The 14,542-nt window shown below is 41.4% G+C and overlaps 1 protein-coding gene across 6 annotated transcripts in view; it reads left to right on the top strand.

The window, feature by feature from the left end:
* Positions 1-14,542, top strand: part of IKZF2 (IKAROS family zinc finger 2) — a 119,990-nt gene that overhangs the window by 85,502 nt on the left and 19,946 nt on the right. For all 6 annotated transcript variants that reach the window (XM_030488122.1, XM_030488126.1, XM_030488121.1 and 3 more), the window contains one exon: positions 10,892-11,029. In XM_030488122.1, coding sequence (XP_030343982.1) covers positions 10,892-11,029 — 138 coding nt within the window. The remainder of the gene's footprint in view (positions 1-10,891; positions 11,030-14,542) is intronic.

The raw sequence follows: 14,542 nt of genomic DNA on the forward strand, positions 1-14,542 counted from the left end.
ATCCAGGGCTTGTAGTGCAAAACTAATCGCACCAAAAAAGAAACATCCTAAACCCCCAAATCTTTCCTGCTGGAAATTGGAATTGCTGAATTTTATTACCCAGAAAAGATTAATGCAGCTTCAATGTCAGACATACACAGTTGATGCAGAAGTTTGTGCTAGAACAGAAGCTGCCCAGTATCCCAGATTCATCTCTCAGAGTTAAAGGATGCCATCATCCTTTAAAAGTTATCTTTATTGTTAATTGTTGTTTTGGTAAGAATTGTTTTCATACAAAATGGTCCTGGCTTCCCCCTGCCAAATACTATGGCTAATTTTGAACATGGAGCACTGAAGACCACAAGTGTTGGTGACAAACATGGTAGGGAAAGGAGGCATCTGTCCAGCCCTGGTGGCAGCAGATTCATTTGCTTTGATGAAGCTGGAATAAATGGGAAGATCATTTAGGAGCAGTGAACTGGCCCAAAACCCCTTATCCTGAAGGAGCCTTTAAGCATATGAGGTTTTCCAAAGTATGCAGCACAGCTTGGCTAAGCACTGTCTGCTTGAGAAAAGTCCCACCCTTGTTTCGAGCTCTTCAATAATGTTGGTGGTAAATATATATGTTGTCAAGTAGAGAGCAATAGGAAGAGATAGGAAAACTGCATAGGTAAGAAGTGTCAGTCAGCTCAATCTGTTTGACCTCATTTGGCACCTGTGCAAGGCATGACAAAACCACATGCTTGAAGAGCAGATCTTTCCAAGGGTGACAAAGGCCTGGGCCACACTGGTTCTTGGGCAGAAAGTAAAGTATAAATAAAAATGTTCATGTCCCAAAGGAGCCCATTAGTTTCACAGCCTGACCTGGTTTTGGAAGCAAGGTTCCCTTCGCTTCTAGCCTTGATCAAAGTAAGTGAAAACTCCCAACTTCAGTGGCGGGGAAGGAAGAGGAGTTGTCAATATTGCTCTTCCCATGTCACTATTATCTTCATAACAGCTTACTGTTAATAGCCTGTTTCCAAAACTTTATTTCTGACAGTAACAAGAAAAGGGAAAACTTACTTACATAAAGGGAAACTGGAGCATGTTCTTGCTATCTCCTAATATGAGACATAAAATAGAATGGTGCTAACAGAAATACTTTTTCTCATGTGGGAGCATGTTGGTGGAACAGTGGAACTCATTGACACGGGATGAGAAGAAATGAACTAGGGATAAGGGCTGGTTCAGAGGTTTTATGCAGAAGAAAACTGTCTAGCTCGATAGGAAAGTTAAAGGCCATGTATTCTCTCTGTCTTCCTGTGTTTATATAGTATAAAATAACTGGTAATGCTATGTTTGGCACTGCTTGCTCCAAGTAATTAATGGATTCTGTTTGCTTTATGATGCTAAAGGACTTCTGCAAGATATGCAAAGGGGCTGCACTTGGAATAAATACAAACTGTATGCAGGTGATCTAAATTGACTTCAGGGTCTTGCTTCCATTGATACTACCTATGAATCTGGCTCGACATCTACATTTGTTTTACCCAAAGGGAGAAAAAAAACCCACAAAACAAACAAAAGCACTTCTCAAGGGAGTGTTTGTCCAGCAGCATTCCTGATCCGCACCGAGGTACCCACACCCTGTGCTGAGTGTGTGAGCTGTTCCTGTCCACCTGCAGTCGAACCTTGGCTTGCAATGATGTGTGGATCTCCAGTCACCTCCTTAAATTCCTGCTGGGCTGTGGCATTGACAGGGAGCGGACAGGACAGGGCAGAGAAGAACAACAGACAAACCTAAACTTGTTTTCATTTTTCCTACTTGCTCTGTTGCTGGAGCAGGGTTAAAATAAAGAGAAGCAAACAAGCACATTTTGTAAGGTTTGTTGTGCAAACCAGTTAACTCTCAGCTTATCAAGTCAAGTTTAATATGACATTAAGGGTCTGAAGTGGAGTGGAAAGTACAGAGCTGGTACATACAGTTAAGGTTTAACCTTCATCTTAAGCCGGTTCCCACCCACATCCAGATAGCATGGAGGCACCGTAGGGAGGAGGCTCCTTTGTGAAGGCACATCTCTCATATTCATTGCAGGGCCTCTCCCCCTTTAAAAGAAAGTTGCAGTAAACCTGGCTGCCTCTAAGTGACTTTGAAGCTATCCAGGTGATAAAACTCCAGATTATTTTGTGGACTTCCTGGGGTTTTTTAGTTTATCTCACCACCAGAGTGCTATTTAAACAGAGTCCCTTTTTAATAGTATTTAACCGTTTCTGAGTGAGCATAAAATTCCTGGGAATCCCACCAGTGTTGGGGTGCCTGGAGGACTGGGATGTGTCGGTATAGAACAAGGACAGTGCACCCAGTTCAGTGGCCTCACAGCACAAGTGCAGAACATTTGCAGTTGGAATTTTCAAATATATCCGGGCAGGAATGTGAAAGCCCCAGTGCCATTACTATAAACTAAAAAACGAGTTTCAGGTGCCTTTTGCCAGGTTCAAAGCTCTTATATTGAAGGAAATAAAGGTAAGCCAAGAGAATTATATGAGGAGAGCGCCTGTATAGCACAATGTATGTTTTGAGGACATGGAATTGGAGCAAGCAGCCATGAATTTCATCTTTTTTCAGAACTAAATACAACTTTAGTGACCTTATCTGTGTTTTCCTTGATTTCGTATGTAATTTATTTGCATGGTTTCACATAGACAGCTACATTTTCCTTTGTTTTTTTACACATACATAGATACAACAGACAAATCTACAAAGAGAACTGTTTGTCTTCTGTGCTGCAAGGGAAGGAAATGGGGTGTAAGATTCTTGCTTTTCTGTTTTTAATTATTTAATAGGTGATGTGAGACTGTGGCAGGAGCCCTGCAAGTATCTGGGCTGTAAGGGAGATTTCAGTAATTCTGTGACTGTGCCAGTGAAACAGGAGTTTGTTTGTTTGTTTGTTTGTTAAACTTCTGGCATAAAAATGCCACCTACTTATTTATAACCCTTGTGGCAGATTGGAACATTGTTTTATCTGTAAAATCCTGCAGAGCAGTTAATAAATAAACACAATCTGATGAATCAGATTAAATAACAGAGCCACCAGTAGCTGCAAGATAAATTGTAATAAACTACTCAAGTAATAAAAGGCTGCAAGCAGAAACATCTTGAAGGTGCAAGTAAGGACCCCAACCCCTTAGCTATTGGACGTGAGCACCAATGTTTACTAGTTTACACTATATTCTGGCTGTGTGCTTATGCATAGAGAAGGTATAGATGCTGGAAAATTTCTCCTAACTAGTGTATTTACTTGTTCTCCATGTGCTCATGTTTTAGTGGGTCTGTTCTAGCCAAAATGTAGCCTGTATGAAGTTCACGTATAATCTGATGTTTAACATTGCTTGGTGCAGGAGTTCAAGGGAGGACTGCACACTAGCACAGTATTCCTAGCTAGCTGCTTATTTTACAGTACCATAAACAACTGGCAGGTAGATGCAGGTGTCAAGCTGCTGTTTTGTGCCCTGGAGATATTTATGGGAAAGGCAGGCACAGGTAGGAAACAACGGGTGTGTAGGTGCAATGTGTTGCCATTGTTTTACTGTGTGCTGATGTACCGCAAGTATCTAGTGGTGTTTCACTGCTAGCTGTATAGGACTACTGTAATAGTACATGATGGTTGTTGACAGAAATAACATATCATTGACTGCTGCTGTGTAAAAAGTGAGGACAAGCCATTTTTCATGTGCTGGGAGGCTCACAAAGTGTTGAACAGCCACATATATATCAATAAGCAATTGATAATAACCTTTACTAAGAGACATTGGGTCACGAGGTTGCGAAGTGAGTCAAGTATTTCAAGATCCAAGTCAAGAAAGTACTAGTTGCTTAATGGCATGTATATAGCCTTCTCCTGTTGTAATGTTGCATTTTAGGTTTTGAACCTTTTGAGGAATCCAAAGTGTCCAGAAACCTTTTTAAGCACAGATCTATCTGTATGGTCTTTTCTACTGCATGACCTAGTGAATCCATCCTTTACCATGTGACCTCACGAAACCTAAAACTTGGCCCAAAATATGATAATCTAAAAGGTGGTGTTGAGTGGGGACATAAGAACCCCATGAGGTCCAGCAATGCATTTGCATCCTGTGAAATATACCCCAGGTATTGCTGCCTCTGCTTGGACTGGCAAGCATTAAAAGGTGAAGGCAAAGTTTTCATAATGTGATTAGAGATTTGGTTCTTTCTGAAAATCAGACTGCTTTAAGGTGTCACAGGTTGGGCACTCAGAAGTGGAAGTACTTGACACTGTGTGTTGCATGTCTGTGTGTGTGTGTGCTCTAGCATCCTGAAGCCTTATTTTAGATGTTTACATGTTGTGACTTCTGCATGCAGATTGTCTTGGACAGTCTTGGGTTAGCTGTGGGACTTGCTGTTATTTCTGAACACCAGTATATACCCATTATTGTGTGTGTGTGTAATCTCCCAGGCAAAAAAAAAAGCAACGAATCAAAGAGCCCCCATGAATTTCAATGAACACATTTACAGTCATTAAGCACAGCAGCAAGATACAGCATCGGAGTGGGAGGCAGTTTCCTTTGCAAAGCTACGTGCCGCTCAGAGACAGCATGGGCTTAGGTCTCACTGTAATTTTTTTTGTGATTAATCCGTTCAGGGGTCTATTATTCATGTAAATATTTTTGTGTGTGAAGCTTTGAGCTGGGCAGCTCTAGAAAAGCCAAAATGCGCTGTTTAATTACAGTAGCAAACTGTGTTATGTCTCTGCAGCCTCAGCCCTCCTGCTGGAACCTCAACCGCTGCCTCGGTCCTCCCTGGCTCCAGCAATTGCTTCCTTGGCTCAGGGAAGCTGGAGGTGGGAAGGACTGTGGCGGTTGTGGTATCCACCTCTTTGTGACTGTTACATTCTCTCTTTTTTGTCCTGTATGGCATTAAATGTCACCAAGCTCAGAGGCATTTTACGTTTCCTGGGCTGACCATCTCATGGCCTGAAAGGACACCATGCGTACGCATTGCCTCCTATGCCACCTATCGTTTTTTCCTGATTTGATATGTATTTTATTCCTTGATCCTCTTTTATTCCTTTTATTATTTTTTTTTATTCTTGATCCTCTACTCTGCACCATCCTGTCTCCTCCTGCTCTTTAATGTTCACTCCCATATCTAATAAAATCACAGTGTATTATTAAGTCCTTAATTTCTCAGTAGAGATACGGGCCGTATTTTTCTGTGTCTACCTACTTGTGTGAGCTTCACCAAATGAGCCTCTGTGCATCTGGCAAAGTGTATGAATTCATTTACATGCTGTAAAGAAGGGAATTATTACCTTAATCATACGTATGAATAATTGAAGCACAGGAAATCAGAATAACTTGCCTGCAGTCACAAAATTTGTAGCGTAGCTAAGAGGTGAACCGTACGCTCCCTAGTCCCAGCCCAGTGCCTTAATCATACTTCCTACCTCTGTGTTAAAACTGATCTTACTTTGATAAGTCTCATGGAAGTGAAAGAGCTGCTTCGTAGTAGGCACCACGTAAATGCAGAACAGCTCCCCTTGCCCAGGTGGCTTCCAGTTTCAGGGAAGAAAGAAGAAATAATGAATTAACACTGGTTATGATCATGACGGTGGATTCTACAGTCTCACTGATAGGTGTAGTTTCAGCCCAAAAGAATCTCAGAATTCTAGAATGGTTTGGGTTGGAAAGGACCCGAAGCTCATCCAGTTCCAACCCCTTGTCACAGGCCGGGACACCTTCCACTAGAGCAGGTTGCTCCAAGCCCCGTCCAACCTGGCCTTGAACACTGCCAAGGATGGGGCAGCCACAGCTTCTCCGGGCAACCTGTGCCAGTGTCTCACCACCCTCACAGGGAAGAACTTCCTTATATCTAACCTAAATCTTCCCATTACCCCTTGTCCTATCACTACGATCCCTGATGGAGAGTCCCTCTCCAGCATCCTTGTAGGCCCCCTTCAGATAGTGGAACATTTTAACTTCTTCGATGCTGCTTCAGAAAGCTTCAGTTGGAGAGTACTGGGGTTTCCTCCAGCTCTGGAGTGCTGGGGGCTGAGTGGGAATTCAGATTTTACAGAAATAAGTGACTCTCGGTGTGCTGCTATCAGGGACTTCCTCAGACTGAAAGTAGCTACGTCAGATGGCCACTTAGTTCACAAATCTTGGCTGGCTTCCCTTCCAAGGCCCTCATGGGGCAATAATGCAAAAGTAATGAAAGTCTGGTGCAACCGTCAGTGCAAAGTCTCTGGTCCTCGGACTAGGCTGCCCTACGTCATATGGCCGTAGTAATGCCCTTTCCTGTGTGAGCTGTTAGTGTTAGCGGTTGAGCAGACGCAGGGACTCGGGACATGGGCAGATGGACAGGAAGGAGTCTGCTCAGCACTGCTGCAGAGGAAACATGGTACTTGAAATAGGGAAATGTGGGACTGCTAAAAGCAGTGCATGTTTTGTCACTGGTCTTAAGGAAGACAGGATTTTAGCTCAGGCTTTAGCTTATGGCAAGGTATTACCTGGGATGCCTTGTTATTTCCCTTTGACTTACATTATATTCTGCTATGCACTCCCATCTCTTTTGAGAACAAAATGCTGTTCAAATGCCTTACGGGCTCTTTCTCTTTCGATGACCTTTTTTTATGACTTTAAAGAAGTTTTCCTAGGCCCAAGTCTGCTTTCTATCTTGCATATTGACCTTAGAGTTACATCATCTCATTGTCACTGCACGCAGACTTCTCAGCTATCAAAGTTGCCCCACAGGACTCAAAGTATTCCTAACTCAGAAACACGTTGCCTTTTATGTCCTCCTCCTATTCTCCCTCCTCCCTCAACGTGAGCATTTTAATTTCACAAGCAAACTCCGTTTCTCTGTGAATTTCAACAAGTGGTTTACCTGTTTCATGGTAAAAATTGTACTTCAAATTTAAATGTCTTTTTCGCTGTGACTGTCATAATATTTTCCATTTGAGGCTGAGACTCCACTGTGGGTTTTCTCTGCCACATTGTCGTTTGTACAAATCTGAGTTTAAATGCGTGGAAATTCTGACATTTCAGTAAGAAATGTAAAGTGTTTTTTAATGTTCTTCAAGTTAGCTGTTTCATAGGTATGGCCGCTGGGTTTTGCCCCGTGCCCTGGTCTTTCCCAGTTCAACAATAGATCGAAGATTTCTCAAGATTTTGGGCTTATTTGCATTCACTATATTGCGTCATTTCTATGAGAATGAGTGGTGGTAATTTCTTATCTGATTGCTTGCCCTGAAAAGGTGATAAAGGAATAATTACCCCAAACCAGGGATTTCCAAACTGACTTTGCTTGGGTGCCATTATCATTGGCAGTGGTGGTTACATACAATGCCAAATGTGGTGTCGTGTACCATGGTCTTCAGTGAGGATCTTGGAGAAGGCAGCTTCATACCAAGCAAGCTGAGCCAAACTTTGAGTGGCTTCACAGTGAAAATGGCTCTATGGTGGAAAGAACTCTCTTGTGTGGGGGATTAGAGAGGGTTTTGTTAGGCAATAGCACTGTTGAGCTCTTTGCCTTCAAGTCAGTGGCCTATAGACCAAGGCTCCTCATGCCCAGTAGTGCAAGTCACATGTTTTGGGGGCAAATTTGGACTACTAACATTTATGTACTATACAGTATTTGAAATCCCTCTTAACAAACCACCATATGAAACCACATGACTGCCATGTGGAACAAAGAATACTGTTGAGGAGATCACTGGAGTTGAATTCTCTAATACACTTTTACAGTTTTCTGTTGGGTAACATGAACTAGATGATCTTAGGGTCCTTTCCAACCCTAACCATTCTTTGATTCTGTAATGTGAAATACAGAAAAATGTCCACCCACTTATAACGTTCATGTCCATAAATATATATTTTGTCATTAGTTACTTTGAGAACACGAGGGGAAATTTGCGGCTATTTCAGTGACTTGACATTTGTCACAATGACAAGGATTCTAAAATCCAGACCGTAATTGCTATCTCAGCTAGCCGTACCTCTTACCAAATGGGTTGTGAGAACTGCTGGTGACACAAACTGCTGCTGTCAGAACTGATTCCATTGTGGTTTGACCTGATCAATGGCACTGCAACCCAAGTCACAGTCACTTTGTGTAATTTTATAGTAGAAATCACAGAATGGTTCAGGTCGGAAGGGACCTTAAAGATTATTTAGTTCTAAGCCCCTCTGTGAAATTGGATTTTACGGGTGTGGGGCTCTGATGTGACTGCATCAGTAAAGCAGGAGGAACAGAATTTGGAAATGAACCCAAGGGAGTTGTATTCAGTCCTCCTCAACTGGAGCTCACAAACTTTGTTCCTCACAGATGTGTTTGAGCAGCTTCCAGTTGTGTATTAGGCAACATGACTAACATTTGTCACATGTTGTTTATTCTTTTATCTTCTCCCCAGAGCAGGCAGAGTGTGTGCTGGAGTATTTCTTTCCTTGGGGAAAGAATACTGTTTCCTTAGGTTCCTCAAATCCCATATTGCCTGTAGAAATTGTGCCTTTATCATTAGCTTTTATCATCTCTATGAACCTTGAATTTTGATGGAATTTGGGTAGCTGACCATCCTAGATATCACTGGAAAAGCTCAGCCTTGTTGTGTGTAAATAGTTTGTGATATTGTTGCAATGCGGGGAGCAACCGTTTCAAGAGGTGTCATACAAACCTTGTTTTGGTTGTTGAATCAATTTTATGGGGTTTTTTGTACTGTGAGCTTGTAGCAGAACATGTTCCTTTGTGCTAAATGACAATATATTTTATTAATTATAGCTGCCTCTTGAACAGCTGAAAGGAATCATCCCTTTCCCTTGTGTCTTACAGTTTATCTGAGTTGCTTGATAATCTGGTGTAGCCAAATCAGGTGGGCTAATCCAGCCCTGTTTCAGCTTGGTTAATACCTGCAATTGCATTGGATTTTTTTTATTAGACAACAAGTTAGCTTCTAATAAAGGCATCAGGCTGACAGACATTGATGCCATCTAGGTCATGAAGAAGCATCGTAATGGTGATGATAAAAGTCTATCCTAGGGAGCCGCTAGTGTGTTTTCCTAAAGGTGCCTCTAGAATGAGATGGCTGGTTTATGTTTAAGAGCTGAGGCTTGATCCAGATCATTCACATCAAGGACAATTACTCTGGGAATGATAATGAGCTTCATGCTTGGCCTCCACTGAGATTTCCAGTGCCAGCACCAGTTGCAGCAACAGTGTAGGGCAGTGAGCAAAATAAATGAAGACCACAACAACTCTTTGGTTTAAGACACAATATTTTCCTGGGCATAAGCCTTATCTCTAAATAAATAAATAAATAAATAAATAAATCCACAGTTTGGATGCTCAGTAAAAGCAGCTTTCTTTTCCTGGTGGAAAACTTGGTTGTGTCACTGAACTGTATGCACAAACTCTTTGAGAAAAACCAAAACTTCTGCAAGTGTGTTCATTTCATCAAATCCCTTTTTTCAAAGACAAAAAAACATTTGAAGCTTTTTGACCAGCTCTGATACTAGAGGCTCAGGCTTTTTCATCTTCCATCATATGGGTGATGTGGGGTGCACACTGTGGTGTGTGCTAGTCCTGCAGAGGCCCCAGACAGTTTCCCCGGCACTGGGACTTTTGTGTTTAGGAGCCCTCTGTCCAGCTTCTTGTTGGCTACGGGTGTCCTCCCCACAGTTTCCCCTGCATTTACCCCATCCCAGTGGTGACGGTACATTTTGGCTGTAATTAGTACAGCTTGGATTTCATTAAGTAAATGACTATGAAAAGCTTTCAATATTGGGTTAAACCCAATAGAAAGATGTATATTATCCAACAGAGGATGTTCTCAATTTCTTTGGCTGGAAACTAAAATTCTTACCTAAGATCTTCAGAACTCTGGAAGAAGTTTGACCTTCCCTATCCCTCAGCCAGCTCTGAAAATCACAGCCAATGGTGTTTTGCTAGACTTACAGTACTGACTTAATAGCTCTCTAGTTATTACAGAATAAATGTTCATGTTCTACAAGTTTAAATTATATTAAAAGCCTTTATTAGCACGACTTGGCAAAATACACTTCTGGCTAGCTTTCTGGCCTTGGGTTAGGCCATTCTTGTGGTTTCTTAATGACATGCTATGAAGAGGATATACTTTATGAGAATCTGGTGCCAGGTTTTGCATGTATTAAGAGGCATTTAACATTTGTTCATAATGCTGCTGAGTGAAACAAACAGAAAAAAATAAATTTGAGTTACAAATCGTATTCATCTGGCTTGATTTTTGTTGTACATGGCCTTTTATATTTTATTTGTGTATATATATGTTATCTATATTTTTTTATTACCCAGTCTCTATGAATTACTGGTGGAAGCTCAGTTCTGGCATGTAACAGTCCTGTTACCAAAGTTACTTTCTGTTATCTTTTAATTTCCAATCTTCCCTTAGTAATTTTGGCAATGTTTTCTCAATGAAAGAAGAACTCCTCTGGGCTGTGTAATGGCTTTCCTCATAGTTGGGAGCAGAATTAGGCCACTGGGGCAGCTCATTTTTGTGAATGCAACTCTTGGTACAATGGACAAAATGTCTCAGAAGTTTCTTTCCCACAAGACTTGGTGACACACAGGCAGTGCTGGGGTGTGATTCAGCTGTTTGGTTTGTTTTCCCCTCTTGTCGTCTGTTTGCTTTGCAACCAACAAGTCCGCCTCTTTTTCCTTCTGCTGATATTGCATGTTAGTGTGAAAAAGGGATGGGGCAAAGTACCCATCGGGTGGGAGGAGGTGTGTGCGACAGGAAAATGGGGCTGGGAAAAAGGTCTGGGACTTGAGTAACCTTTCTTAGGTGTCTTTCCATCACAAGAGTTGTTTGTTGCAAAGGTGCGATTGTTGATAGTAAAAGTGGGTCGCAGTGGATTTGACCTGACGCTCTCATTCTTTCCACAGTGGGGAAGCCTCACAAGTGCAACTACTGCGGCCGGAGCTACAAGCAGCGCAGTTCACTGGAGGAGCACAAGGAACGCTGCCACAACTATCTGCAGAATGTCAGTATGGAGGCTGCTGGGCAGGTCATGAGTCACCATGGTGGGTGGAAACCGCCTGTTGAGGTCTCTTGGACTTGGAGCACCTCTTGCGGGTTTTTTTTCCATCTGTTTTTCTTCCTTCCTTTCAGCTTTGCATCACTTCCATCTTTGCATCATTTCCGTTTTAGAGATAGGTTATGCTCAGATAGGCAGGAGGAGAAAAGATGGGCTAAAGTCCTCTCTCTGTCCAATTTAATAGCAATGGTTTTGCTGTTCAGTCAGTATTTCACTTGTAACTATGTATAAATAGGCAGACATGAAAATAAAACAGTCATCTGTGTAAAGTTACCCTGAAAATTAACCCATAGTTATAGGAGGTAAGGGCGGTGGAGGGATTCAGAAGTCATTCTTTCTACGTCCTCTAATATTATATCACCAAAAAAGAGAGGGATAGATATAAAAATCTCCAGAGCAGAATGAAATTCAGCAATGTTGATGAAAGTAATTATAACCCCCCAAAAATGTTTGTATGCATTTACATGTGTTAGTATTAATATGTTAACTAACACTGCATGTGTTAATATACATAAAGACTGAAGATTGCCAAAAAGATTGTTGAAAACAAGAAATGTCAAACTCCATGAATTTGTTTTCAAAATTTTCTGTAGCTATCAGTGTGGATAATGAGCATAATGTCTGAGACTGCAGGGTTGTAGCACTAAATACTAAATGATTGCTATCCATAAATTGTTATAGTTTCATTCAAAATTAATGGCTTGGAAACTCTTCTAAAACTGAACATCTTTTAACTTTTAGAAGTTGTCTTTAGATGTTTGGTACCTAATCAGAAAATATAAAAAGTACATGTTTTCCATTTTGATTAAAAATTACCATATACAAAAGAATATCAGAAGTTAGATTATAGGTAAATGGAAAGGCAAAAGAATGTTTCCTCTTTTTTTTCCGCATTTTGCTTTTTGTTGTTGAGTGGAATCATATGGCTTCGTTTGGAAATTAATTATGTAAAAGTTCTGAAAGGTCATTTCTAAAAACCTAAAAGTACAAGCTGAAATAAAATGTATTCATCATTAATAATATGGGATGTTTTCTGGTGAAAAAGATCATGAAAAAAAAATAGAGTATTTTTCTGTGAAGAATTTAATCCTATAGAGGCATTCTAAATATATTTGATACATATTGCCAAAAGGTTCATACAGCTGTATTAAGTAATTACAATCTTTACAGACACCCTGGAGACTAAAGTCAACATTTAAAATGTAATGGATGACTTTAAAGATATTGAAATTAGTGGTCATATGCTTTAGGCCTGACTTTATGTTTGTAAAAGTCAGTGGAAGGACTGATTTCAGGGCTCGGCTATTTGCAGGTACCTGTTGTGTGCTCAATCTGTTGGATGGAGTGCTTAGTTGATAGTAGGAGTTTAACCACCAACTCCATTCCCAACAAAATGCACACTCTTTACTCTACAAGGGCATGCTTGTCTTTTATTAGCCAGCGATTTCAGTCAGCCTTCCTTTAGGGGAATAACAGAAGGCTGATGCAGTTATGACAGCCAGGTTGCTTTAGAGATCACACTCCGGAGGATCTTCCCAATTCCAGTCAACTTCTGGGCTTTATTCAGTTATATATTAAAATTGGGTTTCCTTTTGTTGATAGTGTACTTCTGAGGAAATCTAAAGCTTTTTCTAAGCTGCTTAATGCTATGACAAGAAGGGTAAGTCCTTAGCCTTGTCTACCCAAAGAAGCTGGAATGGTTGATCTTGCATCGATTTTTCTACCAACTGAAGTTAAACCAGTGCAAACCCCATGTGGACAGTTCTTTTATTTACAGCCTGACTGACTTTGCTCAGGCTTAAAATAGAAATGTTCACACAACCACTTCGCTTTTCTCAACAAAATTAGCTTAAAACAGCACTTTGAATTCAACTAGTGCCTCTTTCTCCTCCGGGCAAATATGTCTAAATCTCCCCTGGTGAATGTTTAAGGGGATATTTGATCCACTGTCTTTGTTTAGCTGTTTAGTGAGGGCACAGCAAGGACAGGCAGCAACAGGGAGCTCCAAAGTCAGCTGGGACCAGGAATAAATCTCACCTCGCATCCCAGCATCACTCCCACCTCTGAAGCTCAGCATGGGAGCGAGGATCATGAGCACCAACCTGTAGATGTCTGCAGCGAAGTCCTTTCTCCTGGCGCACTATAAAGTCAGCAGGGAGGAGAATACAAATGATTACTCAACTTAACGTTAGGTCTTAATCTAATACTGAAAAATGTATTGATTTTTCTCTCTCCCATCTCACACATGGAAAGGATATTACTGAGGATGAGTAAGTGTATGCTTTGCAGATTTTGATCATTGGTTCATTTTGCATCACATTAGAATTAAGTTTTTCTGACTCTGTTTCCAAATGCTTTTAAGTATTTTCTTCCTGCTGAGTGTTTTGAAGCCTCTGAATGCATTTTGGTGTGACTCCTGATCACAGCTTCACCATTATGCACAGAATAGGTAGAGGTAGGGATTTTCTCATCTGTGTGGGTATTAAGTGTGCAGGCAGCTGTGCTGAGTCTCAACCAATATAGCCAACATTTAACATCAGTCTAACTCATTTCTGCAGAGATGAATTGTTCCAGAAAACTGGAGGCAGCCCCTAGAGAGTTTAAGTGCTCAAGTTGATGGGTTTATAGGCATGCTACAGGCATCTCCTTGGGTGCTTTTACTATGGCCTGATGAGGTCTTTGTCTTGCAGATGGCTAGATCACCTAACTAAAGCCACAGGGGCAAGCAAGAGGTGGGGAAGGAGGGCTAGTTTTCAGTGTGTGGGTAGGAACGTACAAGTCTCTGGGTGTTTCTCCATCCTCTTGCAGGGTGCTATTTGCTTGCTGAGCTGCCCCTCCTTGTGGCTATGTCCTGTTCCCTGCTTAGCACGATGGCTGCTGCAAGAGAGCTCCCACTTCGGTGGCAATTTTTGACTAAGCAGTGCTGTCCCCAGAGGTAGAAATTAGTCTGTGGTCTCCAAGCTAGCGGCATGTTGGAGGTGACTGAAGTGACAGTCTCTGAATGTCAAGAACATGATCTTTGTGGGAACAAATGGAGAAATATTGAAGGCTAGCTATGGTTTACACCCAGTTATGTGTTCTTCTCCATCTTCTCAAAGCAAAAAGTCGAGGGAAATTCTTAAAGTGGAGTGGAGAAGCATACTCTTTTTAGGACAAGGAGAAAGAAGCCTAGCCCTAGGCTATGTGAGGCTCAAAGGCCAGCTCTACATAAAATACACAATGGCCTTGTGTCCTTCCCTCTTAAATAGTTGCTTAAACCATCATTAAAATGCTGGTCCCACAGGAGGCTTCACACCAGGGTCCCTGGGAATATTTCCTGTCATTTCTTTGTGCACACACGCTTTTTTTGATAACAATATTGTGAGCTTAGGAAAGGAAATTGAAGTTGATGGAGTAATGCTAATTTATACCAGCTGAGACTTAGCCCAGTGTCTGTTGTCTGCACACAAAAGTATTTATCAGCACAACACACACTGGGTATGTTTCTTACTTCTTTTTT

This window comes from Strigops habroptila, chromosome 5, assembly GCF_004027225.2.
Source record: "Strigops habroptila isolate Jane chromosome 5, bStrHab1.2.pri, whole genome shotgun sequence".
NCBI lineage: Eukaryota > Metazoa > Chordata > Aves > Psittaciformes > Psittacidae > Strigops > Strigops habroptila.